The following is a 22,273-nucleotide window of genomic DNA, read 5'->3' on the forward strand; positions in this document are numbered from 1 at the left end:
GCTTTATCATTAAATCATTGCAAGCACAAACACTTGCAGTGACTCATACGATTACCACAACTTTCATCAGAAAAACCTAATTAGAGCAACACGAGGACAAACGGGAATCACCTGCAAAGGAGAACTACGGGAATCTGAATAAACCTTCATCTTCTGAATGAATCTTTACACTTTTTGTGGTGAATGGTCTTGAAACTCTGTGTTCTTTGCTAATCCGAGCAAAAACAGCAGAAAGTGTGTGAAATGAATATTCATGTGGTTGTTTAGCGGGATCAGCAGCTTGCCAAGCCAGCTGGTGCTGTGAAGTTAAACAGCGCTGAATATAAATTTTTGAAAGAGCACATTTCACTCTGGTTGGCTACTTTTGGTGCTGCATGGTCACTCTGCTGTCTCATATCAATGATACATTAGCTGAAACATTTGAAGGATTTTTTTTTTTTTAAAGTTGGAAACACTCACTAGTACTTGTCTTGCTCTGTGTCATTTTACTGTCCAGCTAGGATAATCCAAATGAGACCAGCTCTGAGCTTTGTTCATAGACAAACTACTCTGAGCAGCATGTGCCTCAGGGACTTTATTTGATACACTGGGGACAAGATGCAGAACTTTCTGCTTATTTTGTTATGGTGAAAGCAATGTTTTTACAGTGATTAAGTAGGTGAGACTCTGCACCCATTCATGATGAAAGAAGGAAGTGGAAACCTGAGTCATGCACATGATTTCGCTATGATGCCTACACATGGCTTTATAAATCTGGAAAAAAATGCAAATGTACTTTTCTATCTTTTTTTGTCATGAAACAACAAAGTTTTATGCACCTGGCCCCCCGGCATCACTGTACTCGGGCTGTCCTATCAAATATCTAAGTGGAGAAGATAGCTAAGATTAAATGAAGTATGACAAGAAGTTCTTGGGGGGACTGAATACCTGCAAGGATGAAAACTACTTCTGCTATAAAGATGTTAAAGGTAACAGGACCAGTGGTCTTCATATGAAATCAGTTTGTTTACTATTTGTCAGCCTACTCATAAAACCAATTTCATCATGTGACAAGTGATGTTTTCTCAGTTTATTTAAATGTCTGTAATGGTGAATATTTGGATTTCTTGTGTTATTGTCCTTCATTAAAAGCACAAGAGATGCCTACAAGTAAATAAGTCCTTTGTGTCATACACATCAGTTTATAGTAAAAACCATTACAAACATTACAGAAGTTGCCTATATTGCTATATTGCATTTTTTCTTCTGGTCCTAAAGGTACTAATGCCCACTTCTGATCTTACAAGTTGTCTTCTTGCAGAGGTGTAGATTATACGTCCTGGCCAAAGGTTATCTTTGTGGTGTGTTCATATTCTATTTTGTTCTCCCAAATGCTGGCGATGTGAGGACACCCAGCACTGGCCCTGCTTGTCGCCGCTGGATCTTGGTACATAAGAGCTGCAAAGCGCTCAGTATTTGCTCTCTTTCTCTTTTATCTTTTAGACAGGTGCCAAAGCAGCCACAAGGAACACAATATGCAAAAGTCAGAAACGATGAATATGTAAGTAAAGGAGTAAAAGTCCATCCATTTGTAACATAATAGGCTTTTGAGATTCACAGGAAGCTATTAAACTTTAACATCTCTGAAAAGCATAAAGCATTATTTCCATGATATGATAATGTTGAGATTTGACTTTAAGTCTGCTTTTACAAATCCAAATGAGCCAGACAGATGAGTTTCACACTTACTCAACTTCTTCATATATGTTTTCATGACCATGTGTAGGACTCACCAATATCATCCATTTTTAAGCCTGGTCTAAGCGTGTAGTCTGGTTCTGTGGGCTCTGAATCATCATCCACGGCAGAAGCTAAGAAAGAGAGAAGAAGTTGCATTAGACTGAAAAGCACGAGGGCAGGGAGTTGGGGTTAAACCACTGCTCAAACCTTAAGGAATTTAATTACATCCAACTTGACATCTTGAGAGAAACTTGCAAGACATGGCTGTAGAGGTTAAAAACCCCCAGAGCAGGCAGACTGACAAGCTATAACATCGGCAGCAGTCTTGACAAAGAGATGGAGAAAAGAGAAAGAGGGTTGGTGAGAAGGAGCAGATCAAACTGAAGGGAGTCGGTGTGAAAAGATAGATGCTGTTGTGGGGTTGAAAGAAGGAGGAGAGGTTAATGCTACAGGGCTGTGGAAGTTAAAAGGACCGGACAGGCCAGGGATCAAAGAATGTGCGTACATGAGTGTGAGAGTGTGTGACTGCGTGTGTGTGTGTATGTATGAGTGGGCTGAGAGACTGAAGGGTGGCAGGAGAGTGAGAGAGCATAACACTACATATACATAGCCACCCACTGACCGCACACAGCAATAAATGGATTCTGACATGGAGCGGTGGAGGAGGGTTGAAAGGGGAGAAAAGAGAGAGGGAGAGGACATCAAGGAGGCAAAGGGGAGGCCCTTCAAAGGCCAACACCGCTCCTGTTGGTGCTGCAAAAGGGAGAAGGGGGAGATTAACAAGAATGAGACAAAAAAGCCAGTGAAAATGTTGCAGGGGAAAGTCGGCAGTACTGAGCTTCTGTGTGCATCTGGCCTCAGCCAGAGAGTGAGAATTTGAGAGGAGCCTGGCATCTACCCGATGGACCGTGTGGCCAAACGGGTGCAGATGATGTCTGCAAAGAGGTAAAAGCATTGCGCTGCAGGTCAAACACACACACAAATACTCAAAACGGGTAACTTACAGCTGGTGGAGCAGCAGACGTACACTCGTAGTCTAAGACAGCTGCGCCCGTGGTGGTGAGTGGGCGTGGCTGCGCAACACAAAATACAAAACATGTCAAAACGCTGCTTACTAAAGTCCGGTTTTATTACTTCAGATGTGATGCACACTTTGGCCGTCTATTTATTACAGACAGTGCTACTTATTCAGAGTAACCTATTAAAATAAATCCATCAAAGCAAACCACTGGATCTGTAGTAGTGCTCATGCTGACCTGATTAAACGATGGGACTAGTCCATATCAAACAATTTGAAGTTATATGATTTATGAAAAAGTCTGTGGTAAGTTTGGTGGCATCATTCGGATTCACGGGAGCCACAACCGCACGGGCAAACCAACTGGGACTCTTCATGGATCTTTCCATGCGTGGGCATGTAATCGGTCTATCAGAGAAGCAACACAGACGTGTGTCTGATTCACCATATATCTCTACTAAAACAAGGTCCCCGTTCTTTTGTTCATTCTTTCCTTTGTCTGACGTGTTTTTTTCTGAATGAGAGCTTGATCTAGTTGGACTTGCAGTCGGACTTAAAGGGACCGAGTGGACTCTTATAGGTGACGATATGTTTGTGATGGAGGCCTTGGATGTGTTTGGTATTGTGTAGTTTTACATGTTAAGTATGCACAGTCAATGATTTCTGCCTGAAACATCGGATGTTGACTTTTTAAGATAAGCTCCCCCGACTGACTGACTGACTAAATAGTACCGAAGGACAATTCGCTGATGCTCGAAGGTGAAGGTTTTCCAACTGCAGGAGTATCAGTAAACGACCAAGGAGGACTGCACAGCTGCTGTGAGGCAACATGCCGCATGTGAAACAAGGGTCAGACTACATAACAGTACCAACAATCTTTTTCAGGCCCTCTGCAGATCATTTTACTATTGTAAATTGTTTTGGCCATTGTGTAGATTTTACAGTATATATTCTATTGTATTATTTTGTAAAGATTTTATTGTTACAGAAGTTTTGTCAAACGCGTCTTTTCTTTGTATTCTCTTCTTTTCCAGTTCTTGTTAATTATACAGTGTAAACATATATTAAAAAAAAAACATTTTATTGAAATATAATCAGCCCTCTTTCATGTGACATTTTGGCAACTAAAGCAGAACAAGCACAGATGGATCTTATTAATTCAGGAGCTTTCATTTCTGTCTGATAGCACTGTGTGTGACTTACTTGCATCGTGGCTTACTGGGACACAGTAAAAGTAGCACCTGCACTTTTCCTGTTGCGTCAAGTTAAAATGTCTGCTATTAAAATTATCTATTAAAAGATTTTAAGAAATGCACTAAAACAGGCCAAACATTCCCCTGAAGTTCATATTTGTTAAATTCGAATGATTCAATCAAAGAACTTTGTAAACTATCCAAACTAAATCATGTTGCTCGAATAATTGAAAGGTATTTTTGAGGATTTTATTTATTTTTTCTAACAGGAGCCCACAGAGGCGTCTTTTGTTGCGACAGCACCGCACGGCTTTCTGAGCTCTTGAGGAGCGATGCGGGCTGTGCGAGTGCTGCACTCATGATAGTTCGCACCCTGTAATATTTGTTTTTGAATTGTTTCACGACAAGCTAAAAGTTCATTACTCATGCAGTGTCACTTTGGCACGAGGTGTCGCGAGTTAATTTGATTAGCAGTCAACAAAATGGATGAGGCTGCTTGCCGGCAGGGTGATGTGATTAGATGTGAAGCAGCAATTTGTTATCCTGAAATTACACAAGGACAAGACTTTGGCTAATCTGAGATGAGTATTCATCAAATCCCTGAAACTATGAAAAAAATATGTTTAATCCTACATGGAATTTTTATCTGCAACCAGCTCTAGCCTCACTGAGTTCTACCACATAAACCTTCTAAGGACAGACAGTTCTATTAACACACTTCTGGTTTGATTCGACTCACAGATGTAGTAATACTCTTGGCCAACGTGGAACTCGTAGCCCAGCGAGAAGGCGCTGTACCGCTGGAACTTCTCGGAGAACTTGATGGGCGCATGCGGGGCATGAGGCCGGTTGCACTCCCACCTCTTGAAGCCCAGCTGCGGGTCGCAATTCCTGTAGCCGCGGTAACTGACCATGTAGAGGATGTACTGCTCTCCGGTGCCCACCATGCGTTGGCTGTCGTTGTAATGAGGGCAGTAGATGTCCAGGTAGTCGTTGACGTTCACCTGCATCGTGTATCCCTCCCTACGCAGACTGGACAGAAAGAGAAATAACAAGAACCATTACAAATCCACGGAAAATGCTGGAATCAAAGTGTTCTTTCAATCAAAACAGTTAGATGGATATTCAAAATAAATCATATTTTACAGATAATATCAAATAAACACATCTTAACTAGACATTTACTGCAAAACACTGAAAGCCGATTTTGTCACCTGGTTAAATCTCTGTCGTCTCAATCTTTTTTTGTGCTTTATAAAGTGATAGTAAAAAAGATGAATGATCACAGAAACTAACACGCACCCACACACAAACATACAACACAGGGAAAGAGATAAACACACAAACACAGGATAAAATGTTCTAGTTTTTTCAAAAAGTGTTTTCATTTTAAAACGCAAACGTTAGACTGAAAAAGGGTTTTAGTTGTAGGCCAGTGATGATATCTAAAATGTGCTCCCACAGTGTCGCGCCCAGCTGCATTATTTGATGTTTTAACAAAGTTAGCGACATGTTCCACCTCAATCTATGAGGTAAGCTAGCTCTAATTCCCAACCACGCGTGAAGTGTTTTTAGACGTAAAGACAACACCTCCCAACACTGCATTGTCTTTTGTAGGCTTTCCGCTGGAATGTTCCCCCCATGTCAAACAAATCTTGAGAGTTATCGAGTTATTAATAACACAAAGCAGGTGTGCTGATGTGGATTCGGGGCTGCTGAATGCAAAGAATGTGGAGCTGGCTCTTCAGCTTAGAGTCAAGGCCCCAGGGCCACAGGCTCCTTCTCTTGGTGTCAGCACAGTGTTGTCCCCTAACCCCAGCGCTCGTACATCAACCTGAGTGCAACGCTGCGCTCACGTCAGCCGTCAACGTCCTGGCAACGTTTCTCCCCCCTCCAAAGCTCATATATCAGCGTCAACCCGAAAAAAGACTCAGCTTGACAGGAAGATAAGGTCTGATTCTGTGACTGGAAGTGGATGTGTGTTGGTGTGTGTGTGTGTGTGTCTGATGTGTGACAAAGTGAAATAGATTCTTTCCTGACATCCAAAAGCCCTCTTTTTCTCCCCATCACAGACACAAGCCCATATCTGTGTGACACAGACAGGTTGTAGTTGTAAATCATACACACACCGATGAGCATGTGCACACACACACTCACCCACTCAGAAGTCACAGTGGTGACACCACAACATCACAAGGGGGCAGCAGTGTGTCGTCCTCTGCCTCTGCTGCCTCGCTTCTCTTTGCCAGTTCTAGGTCATGTCTCCAGGGAGATTATTATTCAATTATTAAATGAAGATCGAAACTCTGCTCGCAATGTCTTCCTCCTCTCCATTACCTCTCACGGCTCCCCTAAAATCCTTCCTGAATTTGTCTCTCTCTCTCAAATCTCTCAATTTTTTCTTACACCTTTTTCTGAGTAACAAAATAAAGATGAACTGTCAGACATTCATCCTCTGTTCTCCTCTCCTCTCTTCTCTCATTACATCATTTAATAGCCTGAAGAGGGGATTTGCTTCTTGTTGCATTAGTGGAAGGAAAAAGAAAACAAACGTAGGTCTTTCATCGTCATAGGGAATGCAAATGAATAAAAACACGACTAAGAACAAGAGAGGGGAATGAGTTAGGCTTCATTAGGAGGCTTGAATGAAAATTGACTAAAAGAGCAGTAAGAGGCAGAATGTAGCAGACAATAATGAAGAAAATAAATGATTGGAGAGTTTTACACAACCAACCAAAGGCCAGTTTCCTGAGATGACAAGATACTAGGGAAAATAAAGTGAGAAAAAATGAGAGGGAGGGCAGCTGAGGGCATCTCAAGTAATGTGAAAGTGAATCGCTTCTATAAGATAAAAGCTGGCTTCAGGATTCCCACTCAGCATGTGCAAGTGTTGCTGTATGATTTCCAAGCATACTGCACGGTTCCAACAAGTTATTTTCATGGAGTGGTATCTTTAGGGGCCATTTTCTTTGACATACAAACACACTAACAAACTACATTTATAATGTGATTTTACCATCAGTTTCTTGGAAGAAAATCAAACATTGTGCAAAAGAGGCATCAGAATCCTCGAAGAGCATAATGGCTTTAGTTTCATGTCATGGATAATCAAGGAATCAGGCGCAGCCAATTTCAGAGTGAGATTAGAGTGTACCGTGTGCAGAGAAAAGAAAAATGCATTCGAGCCATAATTTTTTATATCATACCTGCAGTCTCACCCAGTGACATTAACTCTGCTGCCCTTACATAGGCAGAGAGAGCTACTGTAGCCTACAAAATGCTTCTCGTGAGTCCAGACAGAGGACAAAAGTAAAACAAGTACCTATTTTAATTTGTTTTGTGGTTTTAATCAGAAAATTACTTATGACAGGAAAATGGCAAAAAAAAAAAAAAATAGATAAATCCCACACAACATAATGCAAACTAACACATCGACTGAAGCTCACAATAGTGATTGGTGTTGTTCGGCGATCGGTTGAAGTTATATACAGTGTGCTTGTAACTTTAGTTACCGAACTGCAACAATGCAGTGATGTAACCTTCAAGGACATTATTGGAATGAGTATGCGTGGTCGAGCTTTCACGTCAGACATACCAGAGCAACGGCCTCGATTAGTTCCCCAAAAAATGCATCTTAAAGATGAAAACACAATTGGTACTTGAATTCAGCCAGTAACAGGCTGTTTTTGCTCTACTGGATTGTACCATTTGGTAAGGTGTAAAATCCCAGCTCTTGCAAATGTCATGAAAGCCGAAAATATGTGAAAAATTCTGCGAACAGCAACAAAACGTGTGAGTCACAAAAATCTTAAGGTCAAACATTGTAAGGTTAGATTAATTTCATGAGCATGATGTCGCAGTTCATCACCAATCAGTTGGTAATCCAGCTTTTACTCTTAGTGTTTGTAACACAAATGATTAAATATTCTAAATTTTAAATATCTTAACATTTTGATCTGATCGTTTTGATTGTGATTAATTCAAAACCCACAAAAAAAAAGTGATTAGATATAAGCTGGTGGGAATATGCTGCTTTTCTTTAGTTCAGTGTAGCTGTGACAGTGGCGTACCAGCAACATATTATCTACTGAAAGACATACAATAACTACCTTAATCTTAAAACAGATTTCCTCATAAGTTAGAAGTAAAGATCATTCTGGCTGACAAAGTTATGGCTCTCAATTTATCCCAAAAGACACAGCCCTGTTTTGTAGAGATTTTTATTGCAATTTGGCAATAAAAATGGCATCACTCCCTGAAAATTCCAATCAGAGAGCGACGGTGAGACAGAAATACAGCAGAGCTGGTTATGAAAAGTCAGGATGTGCTGCTCGGTTATGCTCCCATCTGATGCCTCCCATTCCTTTTTGTGTTGAATCCCCACGAATTTCACCTCTCCTAAGCGATACCTGGTGAGTCGAAGCTGATAAAAGATGAGCAGGGCAGACGCCTCCAAGAGCTAATGAACACTTATATATACAGATCCACCAGCGAGATAGAAAGATGGAAGGATAGAGGGAAAGTGGGGTGGATTTATAGGATGAGACGAGGGCTAGTTGGGGTTAAAAGCAACAGAGTGTGGCCACCAGGGAGCGAGATAGCGAGCGTGAGCGAGAAGGAGCAACAGCTAAGAGCAAGATCAAAGTGGGCCTGGATCAATGTCACTACTGTAAAATCACATCAGAGAGTGTGAGAGAGAGACACAGAGAGAGTATGTTGCCTATATAAATCAGTCATAGGCAACATAATGCCAAAGAGTTACCCCTGCCTGCTTATTATCTGCTCGGCCTGTTGGACCGTCGTACATCAATAAAACACTTTGACAGAGAGAGCGATCATCCCGTTTTGTAACGAGAGCTTGGAGGACTGGCTTACTTCTGTTGCTCTCTGTTGGGTTAGATGAGAGACTTTGTGGAGAAAGGAGGGCACTTAGGAGGACTGAAAGCTCAAATAACGAAGCAAGTGAGTGCGGTTTCCTTCTCCTGTCGCAGACAAAGTCGTTCGGTGGAATTATACTGAAACTACGCCATTTTTTTGTGACGATAACATGTCAGCGTACACCGCTAAACCCCACTGAAGCCACGTGTTCCAGCTTTGAATATTTTATTCACTGTTTTAGACCAACTTTGCTGTCTCACCAGCCAGTGATTAAAGGCGGAAAATATTCTCAGTCGTAACAACTGTACTAAAGCAGGAGATTTCAAACAAAGGAGGACGTGAAAGCTCATATTTGCTCCTGAAATGTTACTCGTTAAGGCACATTTTTCACATGGCTTATTAAACCCATGACAGGTCAGTAAATGTAGGAGAATGGCCAGCTATAGCATTTTTTTAAATAACCTCGGCAGCTTTGAAAATTGTCAAAGGAAGTAAAGGCAAATGGAAACAGTTGTCAGTGGGAGACTTAGCTTCTGTTAACTTCTGGTAATGAGCTGGTGTGTAGACGCGTTATTTGCCCTGATGTTGTGCTTAAGGATAAGGACTAGTGTTAAGTTCTGTCAGTTTTTGGTCGCAACAATTTTTTTACGACGAGTCAAAATGTCAGCAGTGAAAATGGGCAGAATATTCATTTATCATTATCAATAAAGGCAGGATACAGTATCACATCGTCACGCACACAACGTCCTTTTGTGATTTTATAATCTGCTGCCATGAAAACTAACTGTGACGAAAACTACACGCCAGTTCAGGTGCACTGAAACGGCAGAGCCTCATTTAAACATAGTTCACATTGCATTGTGTAATAATAAACCTTCATCCATCATGTAAACAAGCATTATCCATACGCTACACCAGTGGTCCCCAACCTTTTTCTAAAGAGTAAATTATGCCTACTGTATACAGCAGGTCTATCTCGGCTGAATTTTAGCCCATTCAATGTAGACTATTGTTATTATTTATGTTAGGCTACTATCATGTTAAAATGATATAGCATAGTCTTAAATGGAAATAGCTGAAATCACAAAATAAGAATAATAACATTTAAGCATTTTTAAAAATCCTTTTATTCCAACATTTGTTAACTCACACAATTCTATTTGGCATAAAAAACTTCCAAGGGTGAACAAAAATCAAGAATATTTTAATGCCATATAAAACCATGGCTTAGAATTATTTTGTTTTGACAACTGAAAGTTACAACTTCTTTCACATTGTTAATCGATAAATCAATAGGCCTACATATTGCAAAACTGAAAATAATGAGTCTAATTAACGATCACTCAGCTTATTTAACAACACAATGCGTTCAAACATTTTGCAATGTATGTTTTAATAAAATCTTTTTTTTAAAAAAAGCTTTTATTTTGACAAGGTGAGGAGGCTACTCTTGACACACAATACTGAGGTGAGATCAGTGTGAACGTTATGTCATGATGATTGCTTAGGATTCTAAATACAGTGGCCATAAGAGGACAAAAATGCATTTGTTATTACATTTGCAGCATTCAATAAATAGGTCAGAATCAGTCTCTGAAAAAGGCTGTGCAACAGCGCCAAAACCTACCAGTGGCCAAAAAAAGAAATTACAACATACTCGCCATAGAGAATGAACAGGGAGAAATAAGATTGACGTGTTGAAGTCTGGTGCGGGAGGGATGGAAAACATTACGGACATATTTTGGAGGGCCATAAAAAATTACGTGGCGGGCCCGTAGTTTGGGGACCATTGTGCTACACAGTAGAAGTTAGTTGAAGTGTATTCAGTTAAATAAAGATTCCCATTTATACATGTTGGCATTGATAGGTCCTCTCTTTATTTTTCCCATCCCCTGCATCTTAAAAATTAAAGTGAGTTGAATTGAAAGTGAGTTCTACAATACAGTTTAAAGAAAGGACGTCTACGTGACAATGTTACATGGACAAATGACAATGGTCGGCTTTCTGAAGCGGTTTGATGGCCTTTTCAGATGAGAGGTGATCCCTGTTCTCAAACCTACACTCTCCCATCTTACCCCTCATCTGGAAAGAAAGACCATCAAAAGTTGAGGGAACCAATCAAAACAATAGCTGGACAATATGAGGGCATGTTTTCCAACATGAACAATGTTTATGTTGAAATTTGAAGGTGAAAAAGGTGAGAAACAGCCAACATTAAAAGCTATTACCCAACTTGTCCCATCAACCCTTTAATGTCTGCACTGAGAAAAACAGCTGTGTAAAAATGGCTTTCTTGGTTTTTGTTTCATTTCCTTTAGACAATAATTATGAGAATCAGTGTCTTTTTATAATGTAGGATTTCTTTTGGCTTCCAGGTTTAGCAGGCTACTCTACTACATTACACAATATCCAGCTCTGAGTACTCTGCCTCTGCCAAGATCTAACATTTCTAACATGTCTTTATTCATTGGATAAACAAGATGGTGGCTGCTGACTTGTCAGTTTTATTTATTTTTTTCAAGATCATAGACACTTAAAAGCAGTGTGGTATGTCTGCCTCATTAAACCATCCAAATTTTTGTCAAAACTTGCCATTTTGAGCATCCAGGTCGCAGCTCAGAGGTTGGTGTCTTTCATAGCAAAATACATTTGGAAAACAGTAACATGTATGCAGCAAAGGAAGAAGGGAGGTGGCAGTTGAAATTAGCAGTCAATAAGCAGGCTTATCAGGGTAGGTGATATCCAGTCAGTCTGGCCAGGCACATATGGACGTTGATGATTTAAGTTTTCAAATTTTGCTGCTCACTATTTCTATCTGCTTGGCGCTCAGCGATCAAAAGCAGAAGACAGCGGGCGGTTGATGAGGCTGCTGTGGGTGTTTGCGACTGTTTGAGAATCAGCAACCTTCCAGAAGAAAAAACATATTCGCCAAGATAAAACAAGGGTAAAGAATTCAAAGGAGACACTGTTGATGGGCATAAGGTTGAGCTGGATTAAAACATGTCCAGCAGTGTAACAAATGATTGCCAATCAGGACTTAAAAGCCACTCTGCCTCCTGAGGCCAGAAATCTTAATCCCATCTGAGTTTGGTACAGAGATGCTAACATTGTTACGGGAGGAGTCCAATCAGCCGGCAGAGCGGTAGGTATAATTGAATGGGTCCCCTGCTGAATGGAGACTCCCAGAGATCTGTAGCATCAATGAGGCTCTCATCAAACACAGACAGAGGTCCTTCCCACTGTATCTTCCTCATCCTACTCTCTCCTCTCTGCCTGGATTTCTCTCCTTTCTTTCGTCTTTTTAACCTCACTTATCTGTTGTTGGGTTTTTTTTTTTTACTACGTTCACTACTGCCTGAAAGAAAGCATGTGGTTTTGATAAAGAACTTGCGTGCACACATCTGTCTGATGGGGGGGCAGTGGTTCTAAATTCTCTCCATTAAAATCAATACCTGTCTAGAATGAGTCCAACAGACTGGAATATGCTGCCTTCTCCCAAGGCCGCTACACAAACACACACACACACACGCTCCCTCTGACACACAGAGTACTCAGGGCCTGCGGAGCGGTTGGTTCATCATTGGTAATTGATCGAAGCATTACAGCTAACAGGGATTGTTGCCTAGCGGCCTCGCATGCAGCACACGCATGATCCCAAAATACAAGCAGCTTTCTCCTCCGTCTCCTCGGTTTTCTCACATCTTTGCCCTTGTTTGCTTTATTTTTCTTCTCTCGCCTCTGTCTTCGTATGCTCTTGATCCCTCCTCTCCTTCCTCCATCTCTCCTCCCGCTAGCCTATGGATACTGACTGTGCGGTGTGACAGAAAAGTGCAGATGTCAGTGCAGAACCAAATGGCAGACATTATTAACCCTTTGAGCCGAGCTCTCCCGCTCTCGCATGGAGCTGCATTCGGCGAACACACACTCCCACACACACTCCCACACCATTATGCGCGCAATCAGCATGTTCTCCTGCACATGTGTGTTGCCGCAATCAATCATACGCGCCTTTTTGTGGGTTTTGTCCGAACACGCATGACACAGATGGATGGATGAGAGGAAATTGAAATGAACAACAGCACGGAGAGAACAGATGGCAAAAGCCGAGGCTGGAACACATGCAGGAGATACAAGAAGAAAAAAGGCAGAGGAGATCAGAGATGTGAGCGGATGAAAGGATGACTGACAAGAGCGAAAAGGAGAAAAGACACAACACTTAAATTAAGAAAAATGTTGTTTAATCTGTGAATAAGACCAGAAACCGTGGTCTTTGCCTTAATTTGTGTGTTTATTGATTTTGTCTTCAACTTTAATTCATTGTCTATCCTACCCACACAGCCTATTTTACGCTCCAAAGAGCTTCACTTTTGTCTCTCAATTGCCAAGTGTCATTCACCAAGTATTCGCCAATGCGAACCCAACTTTCCCTCTTACTCTGTCACTTTGTTCCAATGAATCCTTCCTGGGACACTATATCCCTCTGCTTCCCGACATCTCCCTTCTGTCTCTGTTCCCAAAGCCCTTACATGAGCAACTGTGATCCCCTCAGATGCTCAGGCTGGCAGAGGCAAAAAGACACAGAAGAAAAAAGAAAATGTATGTTCCCTAAGCTCTCCCATGATTGATAGTGATCCCATCTGATAGCTGTGTATAGACTCAGCACTCAGTGAGACATTACCCTCTGACCCAGCTATTGATTCTTGCATTCACTGCCCCAAACACACAACACTAACCCTGACCCTGCCTGTACAAAAAAAAAAATACACACACTTATGAGTACAATCACACAGATTGATAGTTCGGTGGCGTCCTGTGAAACCCGATCTTTCTGCTGCATAACCATCATTCTCCCCTCCTGCCTCAGCCCACTTCCTGGCCGAGTCACACGGCACCAGTGTCCCGCTGACTGATGTGTTTGGGTCAGGGTCTAGAAGCTTGAATATCAGGAGTGTGGGAGAAAGAGCTTCAGGGCAGCGATAAGTCGCTCTCAACAGCAGAAGCAATACTCAGATCCCTGTCCTGAGCCACGTTTAAGAAGGGATGTGGGGCAAAAAAAATTACTTGGGTAGAAGGACAATGTGGAATGAGAAGGAGTTCCATCCATCAAGCAGACCAACGCCACCTAGTATTTGTGAATAATTGTGTTAATAGTTTGCACTTGTTTTGGCCCAGTTCAACTGCAAGGTGGGTCTGCCATGTAACAGTGGCAAAACTATTCAAAACTGTGTGAGCTTGTCGTCTGTGCCGTGTCCAACTGTGCGGCTGTGTGTGGCCAACTGTGCCATTATAAGGGGGGAAAAAAAAAAAAACTATCAAGCACTTCAAACAGAGCAAAACAAAAGCTCAGAGGAAATTGCAACCCTTATTTGACCCACGACTCACAGTACAGACTGAAGTTAAACACGGAGAGAATATTTCTCGTCATTGTCACAATAACGTAAAGGCAAAGCCAGAGAGAAAAGCGAGACAGAAAGGAGTGCCAACCGAGCTCAAGCCAGACTAATGGGCTTCCAAGACAAAACCACAGCTGGCTTTCAACGTTAGTCACCATGGCGACCAAAAAAGCACTAGCCATGGAGCAAAACAAGAAAGAGAGGAAAGGGGGTGGACTTCAGGGAGTTTATTGCTTTATGCGAAAAAAAAAAAATCCTTTCTTTAACCAGCATCTCTCCTCCTTTTCTCTAATGGCCAATTAAGGACCACTTATTACCATTCTGCATTATCATAAATCATCTGCTATTACTGTGCCAAACACTATTTCACAGTGGTTTCGAGTGGGGATTTCTGGCTACAGTGCAAATCACCGCTATATGACAAAAGAAATCAAGGCTGAAAGCAGAGAGCGAGAGCCGTGTTACTAAATTTGGACTGATAGTGTACCGTAGGACCAGCTAGATATGCAGGACTAGACTTGTACTCATGGGGGGAACCAAAATATGAAATAAGGTCAGAAGCGAAGACAATGCTCTTCCAGATACCCCCAAATAGTGCTAGAATACTAAAAAAGACTCAGAGAGCCCAAGCAACTTGAGACAAGGCCCAAAAAAGAACAGTCACACGGATTTTATGTAAAAGCACTCTGATCAGTCACAGATTGTTATCCACTGATGTACGTTCTGTCACTAAAAATAGTGAGAACTGACACTCAGGTTGTCTCGCAATAAATTTGGTTAGTTCTGAGTAATTTCTCTTAATTTCAATGTCTAATATCTAGTGGTGTGAATAATACAGCAATCAGTGAGTGGTAATCTGCCTAAAAGAAATCGTGACGGGGTACCCCTGATTTTTGGGACGAACAGAAGCTCTGATACTCTCAGGGTATGACAGATGGATAAAGATACACTCACAAGCAAACACACACACACACACACACACAGACATATACATAGTTTGTTAGACACACAGTCAACTTGATTGGACAAGCAGGCCCCAGAATGGAGTCTTTGGTAATTAAATGTGTATTCCTGTCAGAGAGAAGATGACATCGAGCGCTAACATTTTTATTAATGCATTGTTACGTGGAGAATTAATTAAATGTATTCATACACACTCATTCACCAAGGCCTGAAATTAAGGCATGCAGATTGAAGCACATTGCTAATCTAACAGTAAGTGCTCAATTATCCATTTAGGGAAAATGGAATTAATGGAGTGAAACAATGGAAGACGGGGAAAAAAAGACGCACTCTTCAAAAATGTCCAAGCTCCCTTGATTTTGAGAGTTCACTCTTCGTCAAAAGGGCAACATGAAAGATGAGCAAAGCGCACGGACGTTTCAGAGCTGAGACCCTCAAGAGTGCACAGGCCAAAATGATAACAGAAGAAATTAAATGAAATCATTTGTTGACTGATGAATGAATGAATGAATGACGAACTGACAGAACTGACAGATTTTAAGTCAGCAAAGGCTGACAAATGAAATAGAAACTGAGGTTTTGTGGTACACGAAATCCCTCAACAGCCGTGTGTGGGCGGAGAAGCTTGTTGTTACAAATGTAAAAGATGCTTCATTATCTCCAATCATTGCTCTTAGCTGGGCCTGCGAGTGAGCCAGCACGGCAGCCAGCAAGCCTCCCTGACACATCGGTATATTGCCTGTCAGGGTGAGCTGCTTCAGGGGCAAGGTTCAATACAAACAACAAACCAATAAGAAAGACTAGCAAAAGCCATTAGAATGAAGGCAAACTGAGGATTAAGAAGCTTATGCCCCTTAGTTTGTTTGCATATTTCGGGGTGTAGATGTTGGAGTCCGATGATATGGTTGACTCTCTCCAGTGAACATGAGTAGTTTCTGTCAGACTTGACAGTCTATCAGCAGAACATTCCTTTCTCCCATGTCCCTCCCTCCCTCCCATCCCACATCCCTCCCCACTATCACTCATTCTGCCCTGCTCTCCTCTTCTGTCTCTCCATCCTTATCAGCTTCCTTCCATCTGTCTTGTGTTCAATTTTTCATTTCAGGTCCAATCTTTTTGACGTTCCTCTCACTCCCCCTCCAACTTAACTTCTTCCTCCCTCCTGTCTTCCTCTACCTGCCTGTCAGTCTGCCCCTCCCCCCCACTTTTTTCTGAGTCCCTCATGAAGTCAGTAAGCCTCCTCATGTGGCAGCGACCTGTCGATCATCGCAAAAATGTGCATTCATGTGAACGTCGTGTTCCTGGTGGAGGTCGCATTTCCGAGTGGAACCAAGTTTTTTAAGAAAATATATCATCATACATGTTTCTGTCTATCAAGATGCTTGTATATCAGAAGTGATAAATCTGTGACATAATTCATAAAATGTCCACGTAAGAAGGCACCCTGTGCACGTAACTTGAGGAATACTTCAAACAAACTGTATCAAGGAACTAGAAAGTACCTTGTTGTGACTTAACCAGATATTTCTTTGCTTTCTTTTTTTTTTTTTTTTTAAAAGGAGGTTTTGTGTGAAGCGCTTTTGAGTCATCAGTGTCTTACCTACAGTAGACAGCAGTCAGCACGCTCTCAGCTTAACTCAAACCTACAGAAATTTATCGTGGTTCAAGCAAACACTGCATTAAGTGATCTGTACTTCTGACATTTGCTTACTTTGTCCATATTTTATTAACTGAACAGTGTCCGTGTTGCTACACATCATTGCGTGCCCAGGTGGTTGCTGAATGTGACCTGCCAGCAATCCCGTCTGCAGTTGTTTCAGACTTTACAGTGAGCCAACTGGTGGCCTGGTGTTTGTGCATTCCCAAGTTTCTCACAATTTTGCCCTATCTTGCCGTTGGTATTTTAGGAATCGACGAGTGGAACTGTGAGTCGCAGCTGATCATCAGGAGGATGCACTGACAAGCTATTGTGCACACAATGTTGCCAGACAGACATTCTTCAGTTGAGGAAACAGTGCCAGTGACTGTCTGATCCAAAGCTTATGAGGTTAAAATCCCTATAAAAGTTTTTGCTTGAACCGCTACGAAATTTTTGAGGTTTAAAATGTTAGATTTTTACTCTGCTGTGGCCCCCTTCCGTGTGTTGATTCACACGCACACAATGCTTAACAGACAATGAGAAACAAGTCGGTGTCCAATGTGGGGTTCAGAATCTCAGAACAATGCCCGAGGATACCCTCTGCATGTTAACTGGCAAAGTTGAGGATTGAATCAACAACCTTTGAAAGACGACCCCTCTGCCTCCTGAACTAAAGACCCCCACGACTTTCTGCCGTGGTAGGAACTAGACATGCTGGAGCCCAGAAATAAATTCAGTGACGCCACACTCAATGTAAAGACCGTTGATTACACACGTTTGAATCTGGCCATAGCTTAGCTTTCTTGCCAAAATTCCTGCCAACTTCTGCAAACTAAGAGCTCTCTGACTGCTGTCTACTGCAGGGAAGACGCTGACAACTCATAAGTACTTAGCAGCACCTTATTTTATCTCTTCTGCGATGACTAATAATTTCTTCCAGGAAGAACATTATAGTATATGTTTTCCTCAGGTGAGGTTCGGGTGTCTGTAGGTTTCACCCCTTTTCTTTCAGTCTAACTGCTGAGCGTTTCACTTGGTTATCCCATTAATGACTTTCTGCTCCCGGGGAACAGGAAATGAGAAAAGTATCAGCTGAATCGCCACTGTGCTTTTAAGATGGAAATGAAAGGTAGTAAATGTGACATTAACTCATGTGGAAATATTGCAGCTTTAACTAGCACAGGTCACTGCACTATGCCACATGTGGACACGTGGGTCCATTTTAGAACCCGATGCCTTTGCCTGACATTAAGGTTTATAGATATCTAGGTGTTTTTCAGAATTGCGTTTTATTTGTTTGTACTTGGCTATTTACTCAAAGGGGACAACGCTGTGGGATGTGTGTATCAGCTCTCATAAAGTCTGCCCACGTCCCAGTGCAACATCCCAGTCATATAAGCAATGCCTGCTCTGCTCCGCTTTGCTGCTGGAATATGAAATATGCATGGACCATAAAGAGCATATGGACCATCCATCTCAATATCCGCTACAGCAAACCATCAGAAAGATCATTAAACCTAACACACACGCACTCGCTCATGCACACACACGTACACACAAAATGGCACATAAACATGCACTCCCACGTTGTGCATAATGGTTTATCAGTTTCAGTGCCAACTTTGTGCTGACAGTGCAAATGCAGTAAAATGCAAAGGCATGCGCGCACGCGCGCACTCACACACTCCAACACGGGAGGGAGGAGAAAAGAAGATGTGACATTGGTTTTAGTTCATTTACTCCCTTCGAAATTCGTAGTCTTAATCGAAAGACATTACAAACAGCTGTCACATAACAGTGCAAAAATAATCTTCCCATAGAGAAGCATGAGCGCGTGTCTTTGTCTCTCTCTCTGTCTCACACACATGCATTCAGATGTGCAGCCGCTCCAAACCGTCACTGTCTATACTCTCTTTACCACACCTCTGTCAGGCTCTGTCAACATCAGGCTCGCTGGCCTTCGACTGCAGGGAATTAAAATTTCATAAGAGACTCGCACGAGGAGAGACAGACAAACGAGTGTAACACTTGTCCAAATAAAAAGAGAAGTTAAAGTAACTGCGAACATACCAGAGAAACAAAAGAGAGAGGGGGTAGTGACATATGAAGAGGAAAATGGTGGCGATAAGGAAGAAAACTAGAAAGACTCAGGGCGCGAGTGAATTCTCATTCACTCAGATTTTTCCCGGCATGACAAGAGAAAACTACCACTGGGTAAGCACCACTGTATCTAAATCTATCCATCTGTCCCCTTTCATCTCCTCCCTTTTTCTCGCACATCTCTCCAATCTCTCACTACAGTACGTGTCAGCAAGGAGCCTGACACTAAGTCAGCGTCATATTCTATCATCCATGCGGACAGAGATAGAGCTACACGCACGCAGGACAGCTATGAGACGGGCTTCATTTTTATCTAATCTCTCTGCTCTTGCAGCCATTCCTTCCTTCTTCACTCCATCTCACTTTCCCCAAAAAGTTGTCAGCTCAGGTGCACCCACATCAATCGGCTAATGTGCACCGCACTCCTGTTACTTCACACAGCAGCCTTTAAAAGCCCATTACATTTTATGTGCAAGAATGAGGCAAGGCTAAGAGATGGATGAGATATACATGTGTGTGTGCGTGCGCGTCTCTGTGTGTGTACTTCGCTGTATTTTCTTTTACATCATTTTGCCAGTGCTGTCAAACTTTACCCGAGGGTGTAATAAAATACTTTTATCTACTATATGTTTATGTGTACAAGTAAAACATTTGAGGGAATTTTGGTTATACTTTACACTATATTACACATATATACACATATTTCATATCAATATGTGATCTAGTTTCATATGGCAGTTAGCTCTCAGCGCTCGTGCCCAGTTGCAACCGCCATTCTGTGCTATGCAGTACATATTCAATATGTGTACAAATGTACTTTTGAGAGAAGAATAAGTATAATTTATCTTTTCAGGCACACTAGAACAGTGCATATCATTAATTCACTTCTTAAGAGCCCCTATGCTAGTTGGTGGAGCGTTACTGAGGTACCTGCCAAGCGAGCAACTAATTTATAAGATGTATTACACATTATATATACACTTTAAATAAAAATGCATTGATATTACAACTGAGCTAACTATGGATTTCTTTGTTTTCTTGTGCGTCAGCCTATGGGATGTCAATCCCTGAACATACTGCATGCTGCTTTACCTCCCTGGAAGTAGCATAAACATGTATACTTCCTGGTTGGTGCATAGTACAGAGAATAATATATTTATTTTTTGTCTTAAATTTGATGTACAGCCATAGTCAGAGTTATTTCAAAATGCTTTGTCATTACAAACAGTTAAAAAGAAGAAAAAACTACCCCAGAATAGAGAAAATTCCTAAATGAGAAGTGCGTCAAAGTGCTTGTTCACCTTGAAATACTAAACTGTCTTAAATAGTTGTCAGACTGTGTATGTACCGGTGTTTCTGTCTTTAATTTCAGCTCAGTTTCTGACTAAAGAAACTCAAATTTGAATTCATTTCCAAACATGTTCTTGTAATCGATTTTGGATGTAATGTTGCTGTTTGTGAAAGTGAATATTTCTGAAATTTGCACCACATTCAGTCTGTACACAGTAATAATTAGTTAGTAGGCAAGTTGACTTGCAGCTGAGTCTCTTCATTAAATTTCTCTCAACTGTGTGGACCTGGCATTTAGGCGCATCTTTGGAAGTCTAGTCACAAGTGGACAGTTCTAAGGTGGGACTGACTCAGTCTATGACACATTTAGGTTGAGACTGACCAAATTGGGACATGGTCTGGGCCACATATGGCCGTGTGTGTCCTGAACCACGCTTAACTTCCACTTGTTCAACTGCTATCCTCTGAGTAAGCTGGTAATTGCTGGTAGTCTATGCTCATTAAGTACATTGCTGCTTGTCGTTAACTCATTTTGTCTTTATAAATGAAAATAATGACTGTGTCTGCAGTTTCCAGCAGATTTCTGAGCCCCCATTGCACTGGATACACCATGAAGTTAGGTTGGAATGAGATTTAATTGGAAGTGGTCATTGGATTCCACTACCAGGTGCTAATTGACGGAACAGTCTATTTGTGACTGGATCACCCATGACGAATGCAAATGCCATGTGTGAACAGGGCAACAGACACCAAGAATTAATCGTTCAAAAACTAAATGGGATCTTTACTAGCAGAAGCAGAGAAGCCTAAAAATACTTCTGCCCACGTCAAAACTCTTTTTCTCCATTTCCCCTCCAGGGGTACACCACACCTACAGAGCACAGAACATTGCCAAAATGCAAATGCAGCAATATTTAGGGCCTGTCGTTGGTGTACTGCTGCCTCCTGGTTTGAAATGTTAAAATATCTCTTTTGAAACCACACATTCTGCCTCCTTACCTCAGCTGCTGTGGAGCTCTTTTGATAAACCAAATCCCTGTCTTGTTAGCAGCACTTTGATTCAGCCAATTTGAGGAACATGAAAAGATGCCGCTGTGTCTTGGGAGACCATCGAGCCTTTATGGATGGCGGTGTGTATGTGTGCGGCTGGTTAAGCATCGGTGTTGTATGGGCTTGTGGTCGTGTGTGAATCCACCTGTGTAAGAACACAAACACACGCCTGACATCGTGTGCACGCGCACGCGCACGCACACGCCAACACACACAAAGGAAAAAAACTAAACACAAGAGAAATGAATCAACAGTGAGGAACAGCAATTTGACATTTTCGTCCCCCTCTGGCAAGGACTTTCTCCCTCCCTTACGTCCTCGCCGCCCTTCAAAAACTTTCCCTTGCAGACTTTTCCGACTCTGTTTGGCATCACCTGTTTCTCTCATCTCTTGCACCAGTCCCGCCCTTCTCTCTGTCTGCCACTGCCAATCTATCCACTGTAGAGTAAAGTTGTAATCCCTTTCCCTCTTTTTCTCCCGTCGTTTACTTCCTCCTCTATCTTAGTAATTATCTCTCCGCCCTGTCCCCTTGTTGCACCCCCTGTCATCCATCTATCTGCCTCTATGTAAAATATCTCCATCTGCTTTCACTTTCATTCTCCATTTCTCATTCCATACCCTTCCTTATCTCATTGGGCTGACCCCTTCATCTTTCCCCTCCTTCCCTCTACCCTTCTATCTCTCATCCTCTCATCAGCACCCTCCTTCTGCTCGCCTGCCTCCATCTTTCCATCCCTCCTCCCGCTCATGGGCTGATTGAAATTCAAACCCGAGCTTGGCTGGCGACTCGTGCGGTCAGTGATTTGCTTAGCACACATTCTTGTCCGGGGCCATGGAGGCTGGAAGCAATCTGGTGTCGGGAGTTAAGAGAGAAGATAAACCAGCATCAGAGGTTGGTACAACAGAGTCGTTCATCCATTAGTTTGCTGCAGTGTTTATCATTACCACCGAGCTAACATCACCTGCAGCCAGAACTCACTTTTCTCTCTGAACTGTGAACTAAGTGAGTCTCTGACACATTAGGCACCAA

General features: G+C 42.0%; 1 protein-coding gene across 1 annotated transcript in view; it reads right to left on the bottom strand.

Annotated features, from left to right (window-relative positions):
• Positions 1-22,273, bottom strand: part of efna3b (ephrin-A3b) — a 61,446-nt gene that overhangs the window by 6,094 nt on the left and 33,079 nt on the right. The window contains exons 3-5 of the mRNA XM_072394235.1: positions 4,670-4,962; positions 2,724-2,792; positions 1,773-1,850 (exon numbers count right to left, since the gene is read on the bottom strand). Coding sequence (XP_072250336.1) covers positions 1,773-1,850; positions 2,724-2,792; positions 4,670-4,962 — 440 coding nt within the window. The remainder of the gene's footprint in view (positions 1-1,772; positions 1,851-2,723; positions 2,793-4,669; positions 4,963-22,273) is intronic.

Source organism: Leuresthes tenuis, unplaced genomic scaffold (genome assembly GCF_036924035.1).
Source record: "Leuresthes tenuis unplaced genomic scaffold, fLeuTen1.0.hap1 SCAF_10, whole genome shotgun sequence".
NCBI lineage: Eukaryota > Metazoa > Chordata > Actinopteri > Atheriniformes > Atherinopsidae > Leuresthes > Leuresthes tenuis.